Raw genomic sequence first — 15,283 nt, forward strand, 5'->3', positions numbered from 1 at the left:
TTATTTAGGTTTCCGTGCACGTGTCTGTTTCTAACCTGAGGTCATTCAGACTGAGTCTTGTGCCATATTGATATTTATCCAATGTTTGGTGAATTCTGTGTAATTTCTTGGTCACAGACATGATTATATCTGAGAAATCAAGTCTTTTTTTAGGTTTATTGGCCTGTTAATGACAAGATGCAGGTAATTTCTATTCATACAGGGTTTATCGTGATGATAAAATGGGTTGCCAGGTGTTTTTTTTGTGGAAGTAGCACTAATATGAACATCGAAATGTCGCCAAGCGCTATACTGTGTTAGTCTAGATTAGATAATAATACAAAACTATAAAGCAGACCAAACACACACTTCTAATTAGAGGTGTTTGCGAAGACATGCTCACTGTTATTATAACACCTAGTGATTTAAATAAGTTTAATTCCTAGTGTTAAGAGTTTAAGTGTAATTCTAATTAAATATGGGCCTTAAATGCTAAGAAAATGGCACACAGTAGGTTAGATGCCATATTGAATTTAATGCAGTTGAAAACGATGCTACAAAGGCACACAGGTAAGGTCCAAGATCACCTGATTTTGGCCTTTGTTTCCGAGATGCATCATAAAAAAACAACTTTTTTTTGTATATGAGGCCATCTTGTGGTCGCACAAAATCAAGCCCATCTGTACTTGGCACATACCCGTACAAAATCAAGAGAATAATGCAAGATTTAACAAATAATATTGCATTTTACAAAGATTTATTTTGTACTACTTGTATGACACATGTGTCCATACATAAAATGATTGAAAATATATCTAATAATTTAACACAAAAGCACCGCACATTTAAACACTGACCGGTATAAACAATATTCAATGCTGCGAGTTACAGTAAATACTGTACAGTTATATGGATCAAACCATGTTGTGTAAAATTCAATCCAAATGTACGTTTCCAAAAAATAATTTATTACTAATCTACAAAGAGTTCATACATAAACATACTTTGTTTCCAAACGGTACAGTACTGTGATATTTCACCTTTGCTCCAGTGACAGCAGATCATATTCACCGGTCATTCAAGTATGTCTTTGTTTTCTATCCGTTTCACAGATGTAGCACCTTAAACTTTAACAGTGTCAAAAATCACAACCATTATTTTGTTCTTTATCCCCAAATACACTTAGTTTTGGCATGTCGACTTCACCAACATAGCACTTCTACAAACTCTTGAAAGAGTGAACTTACTGTTGATTTCTTCTCTCTCAGAGGCTGATCCAGACTTAATTCATTTTCACGTTTAAATATGTAGTGCTAGAGCTGGATTGTTGATTTTAGCCTCAACTGTAATAAATAATAACGGTTAATAAACTGGTAGGATGTCGAATGAGCTCCAAAATACTATCTAAAGCGTTTGGGGAAAACGAATAGAGCCGCAAGAGGGCGTGTAACAGACTAAAATATCACACTAATATCTGCCCTCTTATTATGATGCTCGCTACTAAACAGGAAATGTTCATCAGTCAAGTTTTGCGGTGTAATGCTGTTTCTGTCTTTGGCACTGTAGCACCACAGAAGCATGAAAATGTAATGAGACAACTGGCTGATTTAATTGGCTGCGGTGTGTCCGATGTCCAGCCTCCTCTGGGCAGAGGCTCTTTTGCGTGCCGCCGGGGGGGTGCTGAGAGAGCAAAAGGCTCCGGGCGTCTCAAAGAAAGATTTGGAGCACCCTGCCGCTTCCTTTGGTGTAACAGGAGTCTGAAATTGCAGAAGTGAGAAGCTCAGAAACAGTACGTATAAAAGTAAACTCGATTATCGAATGAATCCTTAGAGACTGCATGTTAAACAACAACAGCATGCAGTAAACTGACCTGTGTTTGCGCTGACCGAGGGCTTTCTTGTGCACGAGGTCCCTTTGGTGAGAACGTGGCTGCTGGTAATCTGTGCCCATGATGCTCGGTGCTGTTCAGTGTTTTGATCACACCAAACGCCCCTCCTGGCATCACAAAACGAGCCGGTGACAGCATGCTGAAACTCAAAGCCTCAGCGCTGGAGGTGGGCATCGCACCCGCTATGAGCGGTGAATGCACTAAAAAATACGGCATGGCTACACCCGGCACGCCACCTTGTGTGTGTCCCGCTGGCACGAGGAAGTTCAAACCGTTCAGACCTACAGAAAACAGTCAAGTGAAACTTTAGAATGAGCTTACAATAAAAAAAAAGACGGGCGATCACCGCTCAGGTTCTCTTGTACCTGCCGTGTTGGGAACATAGAGGTAATGAGAGGACAGCAGGGGGTCTTTAGGGCTGCGTGCTCCTGCCTCTTCCTCATTTACAGGCCCAAACGAGGCCTCGTCCCACGGGGAACCTTCTCCAGAGCAGACTGAAGACCTTCTGGCACTCTCACCCTGTGGGACATTCACATAAAGGACAGGTTTTTATAGTGACAGTTTATAATATTGTGAATGGCGCCATTATTAAACCAATAAAGCTGTGCATTAAGTGATTTCACCATGGTAAAATCTATCTTTACATCATACTCCATAATCAGGGTCAGAAACATTCAATACATTTCAAATGCATCATATTCATTTCTAGGCAGTTATAAATATTAACAAAAATATGAGTTGACGCTGATCAAATTTTTTTTTGCATAAAAGCCTAATTATTCAAATTTTACACACAGTAATTAATTTTATTGTAGTTAGTAAGTGACTCTTTTTATTGGTGTTTTACCAATCAGAAATATGGAAATATTAAATAATATTACTAAGGAAAGAAGAAAAAAAAAGAAACTTTACACCTTTTTTAACCAATCACTGCCATCTGTCAATATATGTATATATAAATAAATGTTCTTTTATGTCAGATACTTTAGTTTAATAATAGCATATTGGTATACCACATTTCATACAATTTTTAGCTTTAAATTTTGTCATTGCTTATTGTCTTAATTTACATTTTTAAAGGAGTGATCACCTACAATTTTCACTTTTCCACGAGAATCAATGTATGTTATGATTGCCTAACGATTATACACTGGCCGGTAAGCCGATATTTAAAAGTGAAGCGTTTGTTTACCTCAGGGTTTGTAAAATAGCCCATGTGCACGCGCACTCAAATACGAGATTTTGATTTCTTCCTTGTCTTGACGTCAAGACGGGGCAGGATATACCATATATGGACACCGCAGCAGGAAGCTCGCCCTTCCCCTCTCCCCCTCATATTCAGTCGAGAAAGAGTTGCTCTGTGGTTGACTGCCAGAATCAACATGTAAATGTGTTTTCTCTACCAAGAACGGACCTAGCTATCAGAGACCAGTGGATTAAATTCATTTTTAATGACGCGGTTCCTTCAACCCTTCCACTGGTTTATCGTTATGTGTTTGTGCTAAACATTGTACGCCGAAATCCTTCACAAATTTGGGGCAATATCAGGCGAAGTTGGCATCGAAGCTCGGCAAAAGCGCCATTCCAACAAAATTGCCTGCAATTGAAACGGTAAGACTGTGTTTTTATTGCTCTACTGTGTGTAACAAACAGCATAACTGCTAATGCGGCTATTGCGTCTGTCACTAGACAAATAAACGAAAGACTCGTGGTGAAGTAATTATTTATGTTCCCTGTAAACTGACTGCAAAAACGGACTTTTGACTGCATTATAATGATTTCTTAATTCAGAATATGATCAAGATTGCGTAGGTTGATGTGTTTGGGGAATTTGCCAGTTAATAGTAACATTTAAAGCCCCTTAAATGAACGAAATGACTCGAAAAAAGATTTGTTCATTTTGATGAACGAGCTTGAACAAGAGAGTCTGGCGTTGCCAGATTGGGTGTTTTTCCGCTACATATTAAGGCCGGTTTACGGTGTGTTTTAGGTGTGTTTTCGCCTAGAAGGCTTTATAGAAATCTGGCATCCTACTGAACGAAGTTAAACTGAGAGAGCGTGGCGTTCACAGACACCAGAATGACTGACTTCACAGTAACTTTCATCAGGCAGTAATGCGGTACGTTCAGTTCATGTTCGCCCAAAATATGAACGAGTTCATGAACTATCGTTCAATGAACGCGTCCAGGCACAACTCTGGCGGGAGTATTAGCTTTGAGGTATGGGGAATGGCTGCTAACGTACTTTGCAAAAAACAAATGACTGAGATCATCATGAATTCGGTTATTGTTTATTTGTTGCCTAACGCTTATATATGAGGCGCCGTTTAGTTTGTGTGTGTGTGCTGTGCTCGTCTTATATTTGTGTGTGTGTGCTGTGCTCGTGTCTCATATGAGTAACGTTATGTGCGTGAGTTCATATACATGTATGTGTGACCACTTAGTATATATGCAAGGGTGTTTCATATGTGTGCGTGAATGAAGTTTGATTTAAGCCCTAAACGGCGCCTCATACTTACACACTGGCCGGGAAGCCGGTCGCGTTCATTCACAACTTGCGCCATGATGTCAGTTTGTAATGATATGCTAAAGCGTTACCTGCGGTGTCAACCCCCCTCCTTCCTGCAACCAATCAACGTGCCCCTCATTTGCATTATTATAATGACCGTCCACGACAGCCAAAATATTGCATCAGATCTCGCGAGACAATAATGCCTACAGAGATAAGGGTCTGAGGAGCTCTGTGTTAATTTTTTTCCACTTTTCTTTTTTAGAAGGGCCTGAAAGACTATAATACAGCAGTAGGTATCCAAGGTAATACGAGGGTATGACTCCTTTAAGCTATGTGTATATGTATACAGTATATATATATGTGGCTCATAACACTCACCATTTCACTTTCTATGGAAGCCGAGCGGTTGCTTCGTTTAGCTGTCTGATCCTCTTTCTCTTCCTCTTGTCTCTCTCTCTTCTTCAGATGTCCGTCCCGGTGGCCTGAGACGGGTGACCCGATGGCGTCTGGCACGTGTCCGCTGTACACCATGATCAGGGGTGTTTGTGGCAGACCGGGCAGGTACGCTAACTGGTGAGGAGCGAACTGGGCCGAAACGGGCAGAGATGCATGAGACACATCTGTCTGAAGAGACACCGCTGGAGACGACGCCACAGGACGTCCACTGGACTGAACACTAGAAAAATAAACAGGACAGAGTTAGGGAGCATATGAAATACATAGGTTTAAGTACTACAATTAGCAAAACTGACAAAAAAAATAAAGCTAAACAGAAAAACTAATGAAAATATCAAGCGCAAAACAAAACTGAAATCTGACATCAAAATTCAAACCGAAAAATCACAGAAAAAGCTAATTCAAAACATTAATATATTCTAATAAGAACGACAAAATGACTAAAAATCTAAAGAAATCTAAAAAGCTAATTCTAAATATTATTATAAATACGACATTATTATTTCTGTAAGTTTAAGTACTAAAATTAATCAAATTGAAAAAAATAAATTAACGCTGAACAGATACAAAACACACACACAAATAAAAACACAACAAAATTAAAATAGAAGTTTAGAAGATTAAAATAAAAGTGAATTTAAAATATTATTATAAATACTACATTATTATTTCTGAAATTTTTGTAAGTTTAAGTACTAAAATTTATAAAATTGACAAAAATAAATTAATGCTTAACCGATACAAAAACACCACAAAATTAAAATCGAATTCTAAAATTAAAATTTAATTTACAATATTATTATAAATACTATAATACACTATAAACATAATTTTTCTAAGTTGCTAATCAACCATTATTGGAGGACATACAAGAAAGTACAAAAAAATGTTTCGTGTTTAATTCTACATTACTTGACATTTCTTTGTATTTTCTGTGAAGCTTACTAGCAATTTCTGTGTGAAAATTCTTTTCACCAATTTTTCAGTGTAGTTAAATGAATAATCCTAAATGAACACTGTTAGTAATCAAGAGCACAATGGTTATGCATCAGCTTCAGGTTTGAACCTACAACCTTTCAGCCAAGACCTTTACCTAGTGTTTGAAATGTGTGTAAATTTCTGCAAATACCAATTCTATACAGGTGCACTCACCTGTCTCCAAACTGCAGTTGACACACTGCGTTAGTGTTCACACTCTTCCTAGAATAATCCACCGGCTCGTCTGAAAATACACACACACACACACACACACACAAGGTCATATTAACTACAATTTCATCAAATGTAAACACTTCACTCATATTATAGAAAGAGCTCTGCTCAGCTCTCACCTGTAGAAGGTATGTGAGGTGTGCTGGGGGCGGAGCTTATCCGCCTTTGATTGACAGAAGGGGTAGAAGTGACCTGGAAGGAGGAGTGACGCGTCATCTTCTCCCGTCGTTCCCCGGTGGAGCTAATCTGAGCTTCTGAGACTCTCAAATCGTCTGAATCTAAAAGACAGGCAACAATAGTCCCAATATAATCACACTGAAGAGCCTAAAAGCTATTTTCAGGTGTTTAAACAGGACGAACCGCAGCTGCTGTGGAAATCGGCGGGTCCAATCCATTTGAAGACGGGTTTCCGGCTCTTTTCCTCTCTCACGTGAAGCTTCTTGATCAGATTCAGGCTGGTCAGGACATTAGCGATATCGTACAAACGTCGCACCTTAGCTAAACACACAAAAAAGCACGCAAGCGTCATTAGTCATTAAGGAAATGCATAATATTTAAAATATGAAATCTGGCTGGTGTCTTACTTTTATACTTGCTGTGGCTGGAGTCATCCTGACCCTCTTCGATCAGGATCTTAGCCGCTGTATCGAGGGTAACGGTCTGTGTTTTGGACACCAGAAACAGCATGACAAACTTCTGGCTCATGATACGGAGCGATTTGTCCTTCCGTCTGCTGGAGGCCGCTGTATTAGAGAGATAAACCATGATGTAAAACATGTCTTTTACGGCGTTGATGCAATAAAGGTCTTTGGAGAATCGTAACGCAAATAAGTCGAGGAATTATGCTTTTTCAGTTTTAACAATTGTGGTGCTCAAAAGGGCGATGGAAGACATGAATTAAGAATGAGTGAATAAATCTGGCAGGAGAAAATCAGAGTTAGAGGATATGAGGAATGGCTTGATTGCTCGGTGAATTGGCTCCTGACCTCATGATGGGACGGTAATAAGCTTTGGTTAGAAAGGAAAGCCGTTTCTTAGTGACAGTGGCCACATGGGACAAGAAGCCAGAAAACACAATAACCACATCAGAGGATCCCGACGAGGCCGAGCTTCATTTCAGACTCAAGAAACACAGAGGGATTCATCTGAATGCTCAAATCTAGAGAAATTCAACACTTGGCTACTGAGCAAACAGACAAACACGTAAATATAGATCTGAGACACTTCAGTGTAATAAAATCACTCGGAATTGGCGGAGTTATATAAAACAGCGACTGGGGCTAATATCATTAGCGGTTTTTATTTCATCATCGGCTCATTTCAGAAACAGAAAACATCAGAGCTTTCAAATAGGATTCATTTTTTCTAATGTGATTTTAAAAATCTGAAGATTTAATTTGAAGCATGGACAATTACAGTGTATACTAGTTTTTATTTATATTTTTTAATGTGTATATATAGCACTTGTATATCATTGCTCTTTTGTTGATTTTTATTGCTTCCATTGTCCTCATTTGTAAGTCGCTTTGGATGAAGGCATCTGCTAAACGACTAAATATAAATACAAACAGAATTTTAATTGTCAGAATTAACATAAATAATTATAATATTTAACATAACTTCTATATTTGTGCATCTAATAGAAAAAAATGACATTAGTGTTAATTTACTTTTACTGAGGTACTATTATAGTTTTTAATATTTTAAATAAATGTTTACATTTTCTTTTTTCATTGTAATTGTAGTTTAAGTTTTAGTAATTATTTCGTTTTTTGTCATATATTTCAATTTCTATAGTTTAATAAAATATTTTAATCATTTTAGTACAAACAGTTAAACTAAATGAAAATGAGAAATTAAGAAGGTTTTTTAAATTATCATTTTCTTTTATATATAAGGTTTATTTTTGTTCATGTAACAAATGCATATAGTTTTAGCTAACTATAATAACTGGGGATCACATACTAACTTATTGCATGTTTTTTTACTTCATATATATATATATATATATATATATATATATATATATATATATATATATATATATATATATATATATAATATTACTATATATTATAAAACCATATCTGCTTAAGTTAAACAGAAATAGTACCTGCAGCTATGCTATAGTTGACTATATTATTACTGATTAAGTGTAGTTTCTCTAAACTAAGGTCAACAGTGAGGTGATTTAATCAAGTCTCCCCTACAAGAGCTCAGCAAACACAAACATGTCTAAACCTGCAGCTTCATCTTCCTCTTTGAATAATGAGCTTCCCTCTTGGGCCTGTCTGTGAGAGCGTGGCACGTTTCTAACAAAGAGTCCCGGTGCTATGACGGGATTACCAGTGATCAACACAAAGACCTGTTAACCTGTGTTGTGATGCACGAGACGCTGTTAACAGGTGACCGATTACTGGAGATACTAATAATGGTGTTAATGGGGCAACTGCCACAATGGTTTCAATGTGAACCTTTTGTGTGCAATACAGTGCATCATGCAAATGACAGTATATGCATCATGCAACCAGGCGGACTGGTTTTGACTTTTTTTTTTGTTGCAATGCAAACTGTCATACCGTGTGAGTTTTGCATGTGGTGGGCGGCACACGGTCTCTGGTCCATCTGCAGATGGTAGCCCTGCTCGCGTCCCGCCTGATGGAGATCCTGCAGGGTCTGTGTCAGTCCTGAGCGTCCGTGCCACACGTACAGGTTCTTAGCCATTCTGCTCACCAGCATCAGAGACTCCAGCACATTCACAATGTCGTAGATACGACGTCTCTCAACGCCTGCGTCACAGTACAGTTAATCCTTGTGGACATTTTGCAATTTTTAATTAACAGCAATTTTATGTTTGGCCGATGTGCCGGAAGAACCTTTATTTTGATGGCTTGTAAATGACTTTTATTTCGTGCATGAGGACTGTTAAACAAAGAAAGTATATTATGGTATGTGAAATATTTTAGCGTTTACTTTTCTATTATTAGTAAATGATCGATATACACTATAATACTTTCTCCTCTACTGTCAGCATTCAGCAAACACATTTATTTATGAAAAATACTATAACAGGATTACAGAACCATGAAATGGCCATCTAAAGTATTAATAGGTTTAGTTTACTATTTTATATCAAATTCTAATAGGTTTTTTTTTCATGCAATTCACCTTTAAATATTTGTTTTTATAGTTTTGTAAATATTATGTAAAATATAAATAAATCGGTTTAAGGATTTAAAAAAGATGTAATTCACTTTCAGATTAATTTCTAATTTTGTAAATATTATGTAACATATACTGTATATAATTTCGGCATTTAAATCAAATAATGTGACAATTTATATCTGCTTTATGTCGCCTTTCTCTGCGATTCTTCTGTCATTTCATTATATTTTATACAGAACTTTTATACAGAATTTATGATTAGGAGTTATTTTCTCTTACCTAAGCGTGTGGCCACCTCATCCAGAGAAATATTGATGCTCTCAGAGGTTTCTGGGTAATCAGGGTACAAGGCCAGAAATTTCTGACACAAAAGCCCCAAGCTCTTCTGTTTGCGACTTGGTCTCCTCTCAGAATCATCTAGTGCTTCATACTGCAATAAAGAGAGATAAAACCAGCTAAAACTACTGAGCATATGAAGATATTTGAGATGAACTGCATGTTGTAAGCCGCTGTGGATAAAAGTGTCTTAAGTTTCCAAACATTAGACTTCTTTTGATACCTGGCACGAGTCGTCGAGTTCTTCCTCTTCATCCTCCTCTACAGCCTTCTCTTCATTCTCAACGGGTCTGAAGAGGGTTTTCTTCATCTCTCTGTCGCGGATGTCTGGGCTGGCGGCACTGATCAGCATTTTCAGGTTGGCTGTCGGGGTCCAGGGGTCCGGATGGGCCCTCTCTGCGTGTTTATTGGGGGTCATGTGGGTGATATCTGGGCTGGACACTCTCCTATGTCCATTCACAGACTCACACTTCAGTGGCGTCATTTTTCTTCTGTCCATGCAGATGTTCTCCTGAATTCAGGGTAACAGTTAGATGTTAATCTAATGAGGCAGTAGATGCATTTTCAAGTAATTCAAACTAAAATAATGCTTTAATTACATGCAGATCTCTTACTTTCCGGTCATTGGTGTTTCCGGTATCCTCCGAGCCCGTCTTATTCACTAGTGTCCTCACACTAATCAAATCCTTTAGTGTTAAACACTTCATCTCCATCTAAAAACAGAAAAATGTATCATCACATTCATAACCAGCAGATTTATGCTAGTAGTAGTGCTACTAGCATAAATGCTAGTAATTATGCTAGTAATAAACACTGAATTATGCTACTACACGATTGACACTAACTTTAGCAATGTTATTAATATATAACACCAACGTTATATAGTGTATATAAGTGCATAAATTACAAATATAAACTGATCTGTAAAGTATTTATGTGATGTCGGTTACTTACTAATGAAGTTATGGTGCCAAATGTTATTATTCAAATACTGCTAGTAAATAATATAACGTTATTAGTAAATTAGGTATTATATTACGAAATATCCTAAAGTATTGCAACATGACTAATGATTAGGTTCTTAAAAAGGATCTGATGATGGTGGTAAGATTTTGGCGCAAATATTTCCACGAAAACAATCAGATTCTTAGAAGACACAATGTAACTTTTAAAATGATTTATATTGATAAGATTGGCACATGGTTTTATTTAACATTATATTGTCAGAGCTCAGCAGCATGCTTATATTACAAATCCTTTCATATAAATCCTCTTTTTCTGAATAACTTACTAGAAAAGAAATTTCCAGTAAAAGTCAAACTTGAGTTTAAGGAGATTTAACTTATTTGACGTTACATTATTATTATATTTTTTTTGAAATCATGCAAGTCATACTTCATATTCTTACCTTAAACTCCCGTTCTTGGAATAAAAAAATCCTTAAAGCGTGATTGAATCATGTGAAGTGGTGATCCTTCGTTTTGCTCCTTAAATGAACATATTGTTTTCTCTCCAAATCAGAAGATCATAACTAATAATCTTCTTATTTCAGTCGTGCCGCCAAGCCAGTATGAATCACCCGCTAAAGCTCGTTTCTGGCGCTCTGAAGAGCAACACCCTCCCCCAGCCAATCACGAAGCGGCTAAGCACATATACCGACGTTCATTGGCCGTACGAGGAGGGAATGACTCGGAGCGATGGTCGTAGCCAATCAGAGACGCGTTCTGGCCAAGGCTGTGGGGGGTTTGTTGGCGGCTGTATGCGCGCTCTGCTTCTGCTCCCTCCTGAAGTTTTAAAGGGGCCGCTGCAAGTCAGCGGAGACGTAATTAATCACCACAGACGATTAATTGACATTATATAAATGCCAAATGTCCCCGGGCTTCTTTTAATGAGAAGCTCAAGCAGGAACAAATATGAGAGACACAGGTTGGATTTTGGCGCGAGTGAGGGGTTTGTCGCGGGAAGAAGTGTAATACGAGAAGCGCTCTTTCAAAATCATAATCACAGAAATAGAACAATATATTTAATAATATCCTTAAGAAATTAACAGATAATGTATTAGCCTTCTAATTAACTAAAGAGCCTGTATAAACCCGATGTATCGCAGTCATCACAGTTCAAAGCATAAACAGGCATACATTTATACATGTAGGCTATGTACACACACACACACACACACACACACACACACACACACACACACACACACACACACACAGTCTAAAACTAAGTTAGAAAACTAAATATGCATAATGAGTAAATATGTAAAACCAGATCAATATCAAATGATATGTCATTCATTCACGTAATGATGCATGTCTCATGATGCATGATGCATATTTCACTCTTAATTAGGACTGAAACGATTAGTCTTCATCAGAGCTGGGTTACTTACAAATTGTAATCTGATTCCAAATTACATGAAAAAAAAAAAGTAATCTATTAGATTGCACATTTTAGGTAATATAATAAGATAACTTTTTGATTACTTTTGACCCAACCTAACCTAACAGTGATTTGAATAGGATACACTTTTACAATATGGATATAAAAACAGAAAGAGAAACAAAATCAAGAACATCATGAAATGAATAAATGAATGACATTGTCAAAGTTTCTCATACTTGGATTAAAAAAGGAACTGCAGGGTTTCGAGAGTTTAATGAGGAGCTAATGATCAAATCATTAAGATGTGCAATTAAAATAAATCATTTTAATAGAACATCAAAATAAAATACTACAAAAATGAAGTATTTTATATGGTTACCAGCATGTCTTGTGAATACTGACCATTGTCAGAGAACCATGAAAATGCATGCAAATGTGATACATAAAATATTTGTTTCAAAATCTCTGGGGAACTTCAAGTAAATATGACAAAAAAGTTTGGGAATCCATTAATAATCAATTGTAATAATCATTAATCGATCATCAAAATAATCGCTCGTTGCAGCCCTACTATTAATGCACTCTGTATAGTATCATTTCTAATGCATTTATTGTTGTATGTTTTAAGAGCTATCAGATTATTGCTTTTTTAATTATTTCAGCAGTTTTCAAGCCTCTTTTTATCTTTATTATCTAAGGTCTTCATCCTCTGCTTTTGTGAGAGCTTGTTACATTAGATCATCTTTAATGCCGTTTATGTGTCACGATCAGTTATTTAAATGAGATCAAATGGTAATGTGAAACACTTCAGACTGTCTGTTTGAGAAGCACACACAAGATTAATTACATTTTCCAAGGAGCAGTGGACGAACCACATTTGCATGATTATGCAAAACTGGAGAGAATCAAAAGTTTAATTAATGTTTAAGAGCAGCTTATTACTGGCAAGCCCATAGAAAGCACACTTTAAACACTAAAATATGTGACTGTGCATTGTAGGTCAAATAAAACAGAGTGAAAAGAGTGTAAGATAGAGACAGACATGAAAATAGGATCTCTGGTCTCTGAAGATGGGCTCCTGTTGGCAAAGGAAAAAAGTTTGAGGATTCAGAGACAGCAAGAAATGATCCAGAGCTGAATATAAAGAGGAAGCTTCATATTCACCGGACTTACAGTAATAGATCCTGTAGTATACTGCTAACCAATGCTACAACTCTCAAAATGTTACTCAACATTTTTATCTAAAAACTCTATGACAGTGATAAATACATTTCCTTCTCCAAAGTGTCTAATTTTCCTTTCACGGTTTTGAATATCACCAACAAAGCTTAGTATTTGGACAGTTAAATCACAACTAAAATGCCTGAACATCATTGCATTAATTATAAGCAATCCAAACTATTTTTGTATATCAAAAAAATGTGTGAAGGCTAACTAATCGGAGATATAACCAAGTTATAAATAAAAGCCTGTGAAGAAATCATGAGGCATTCTTTAATCAGCATATACACATATACATAATGTGTTCAGTAATTAATTTTTCAATCCCTTCTCTACCCAGCAAAACAGATTATTTTATTATATTTGTATATTGGTTAGGAAGGTAGGGATACATAAAGCCAGAAGACACCAGAAGAAAACAATAAGAAATACATATTAGTTTCAGACTTCGACAAAACAATCATAATGTTTTGAAATATAATAAAGTCTTCTTTTGGCGAAGACGAGTGTATTCTTATGACGAACTGTCTACATTATTCTGATGAGTTTGCAGATCCTACGACACGCTCGTGGCCTTCTGCAGCAGCTGGAGCATGATGGGATACACCGGGGCAAACTCCTTCCCCTGCCTGGCTCGGACACACTGCACATATGCCTCCAGTGCCCCCCTGCAACAAAGGAAAATCACATTTGATTTACTCGCGCTGATCAAAGGAAAGCTGCCGTGTTTCCTCCAGAGCACCGCTAGAGGGCGCTGATGTCACACTGAGAAATTCAGTTCTGCACTAAACTACTGAATTATTTACCAGGAGCTTCATTCCAAAAAAATCATTTTAGAAACTTTGCACTCATACAATGCAATTTCTAGCCAAGGAATTTTTTTTGAGCTGGGCATGCATAACCATAAAAATGAAAGTTCACTTGAGAAATGTCCATGATTCTTCATAATCTGGAAATCACAGTCAAGATCACCTGCAAATATCATGGAAATGTTCATAATGACTATAAATATTTCTAATAGAATACATAAATATATGCATTGTATAAACTTTCTGATCTTTGAATGCAATCTCTAAAATAAAAAATATATATCTATGAAAAAGCATATACAATAATTAACTCACAGAAATGCATTGTTTTATTAAAATTCTCTGATGTTTCCAGGTTTTCTGTGATTGTGGGAACCCTAACATTTCTAGTTTGACGGGTTAAAGAGGCGAAACTAAACAACTAACCAAGTTAGTTACTTTTCCACCACTGGAAAGGTTTATTGTAAAAAGCAGTGGTAACGGTGAATTGGAGTTGCAGTTTTGAGCCTTAGATCTTACCTAATAAGAGTCAGACGGTCCTTCTCTGATGGATGGTCATCCAGCCATTGAGAATAGCGAGAGATCGACCACTCCGCTCTCTGTTTATAAGGGAAAGTGTTATTAGTGATGCATAAAAGCTCTATGAATCCGCCCATGCCAAAGCAATTTTAGACAACCCTGGTTTTATAAAATGGCTAAAAATATCTTCATCTTTTCCAGTCCGTGCACTCAAAGTGAAATGTGTCATTTAGCGGAAGCTTTTATCTAAAGCAGCTTACAGTAGGTCAGATCGTAGGGACAGTCGTGATGGGGCAACTTGAGGTGAATTGCCCCGCTCAAGGGCAGAATAAACAGGATCTGACCTCAAAAACCTTTCGCTTGCTAACACCTGAACCTAAAACCTCAATCCTTGAGGATCTATAACCAAGAGGTTTCCATCTCTCTGCATTAGTGCGACTGTGTGTGTGTGTGTGTACCTGATGTGGTGATTTGAGTTCAGCCGGGGCACGAGTGAACAGGAAATGCAATATGGTGCTGTATGGGATCAAATCTCCCAGCGCTTGACTCCCAGCGATGTGCTCACTCGTCTGAAACAGCAGCGGTCTGAAACAGACAGACAAATATATTCATATTCACCAGGAATCTCAACCCGGGTGTAATTTAGAGCCGAAATGAATGCTGAAGATTTGGAAGGAAGCTGCATATATATACAATTCACCAAATGACATGTTAAAGTGGAGTTCAAATGACGTCCTCCAGCGGGTTCACAACAGATATCTACTATATCTATAAGCTGTGGTAAGTAGAGATTGTTCAA

At 37.2% G+C, this 15,283-nt stretch overlaps 3 protein-coding genes across 5 annotated transcripts in view; 1 reads left to right on the plus strand and 2 right to left on the minus strand.

Moving 5' to 3' along the window:
- LOC132098658 (palmitoyltransferase ZDHHC17) overlaps positions 1 to 15,283 on the plus strand; it is a 283,638-nt gene that overhangs the window by 32,148 nt on the left and 236,207 nt on the right. The gene's annotated exons all lie outside the window — the stretch shown is intronic.
- LOC132098649 (transcription factor E2F7-like) lies at positions 1,479 to 11,289 on the minus strand. Its single transcript, XM_059504735.1, has 13 exons — positions 10,956 to 11,289; positions 10,162 to 10,260; positions 9,771 to 10,058; positions 9,491 to 9,641; positions 8,626 to 8,835; positions 6,631 to 6,789; positions 6,407 to 6,544; positions 6,166 to 6,324; positions 5,987 to 6,056; positions 4,757 to 5,054; positions 2,233 to 2,386; positions 1,850 to 2,148; positions 1,479 to 1,736 (listed from the first exon to the last, which is right to left on the minus strand). The coding sequence occupies exons 2-13, from the start codon at positions 10,258 to 10,260 to the stop codon at positions 1,587 to 1,589; spliced, it is 2,175 nt and encodes a 724-aa protein (XP_059360718.1). The 5' UTR covers positions 10,956 to 11,289; the 3' UTR covers positions 1,479 to 1,586.
- LOC132098651 (conserved oligomeric Golgi complex subunit 5-like) overlaps positions 13,401 to 15,283 on the minus strand; it is a 64,202-nt gene continuing 62,319 nt past the window's right edge. The window contains exons 20-22 of the mRNA XM_059504738.1: positions 14,943 to 15,069; positions 14,485 to 14,564; positions 13,401 to 13,824 (exon numbers count right to left, since the gene is read on the minus strand). Of these exons, the coding sequence (XP_059360721.1) occupies positions 13,713 to 13,824; positions 14,485 to 14,564; positions 14,943 to 15,069 (319 nt within the window). The 3' untranslated portion in view covers positions 13,401 to 13,712. The remainder of the gene's footprint in view (positions 13,825 to 14,484; positions 14,565 to 14,942; positions 15,070 to 15,283) is intronic.

This window comes from Carassius carassius, chromosome 22, assembly GCF_963082965.1.
Source record: "Carassius carassius chromosome 22, fCarCar2.1, whole genome shotgun sequence".
Lineage (NCBI taxonomy): Eukaryota > Metazoa > Chordata > Actinopteri > Cypriniformes > Cyprinidae > Carassius > Carassius carassius.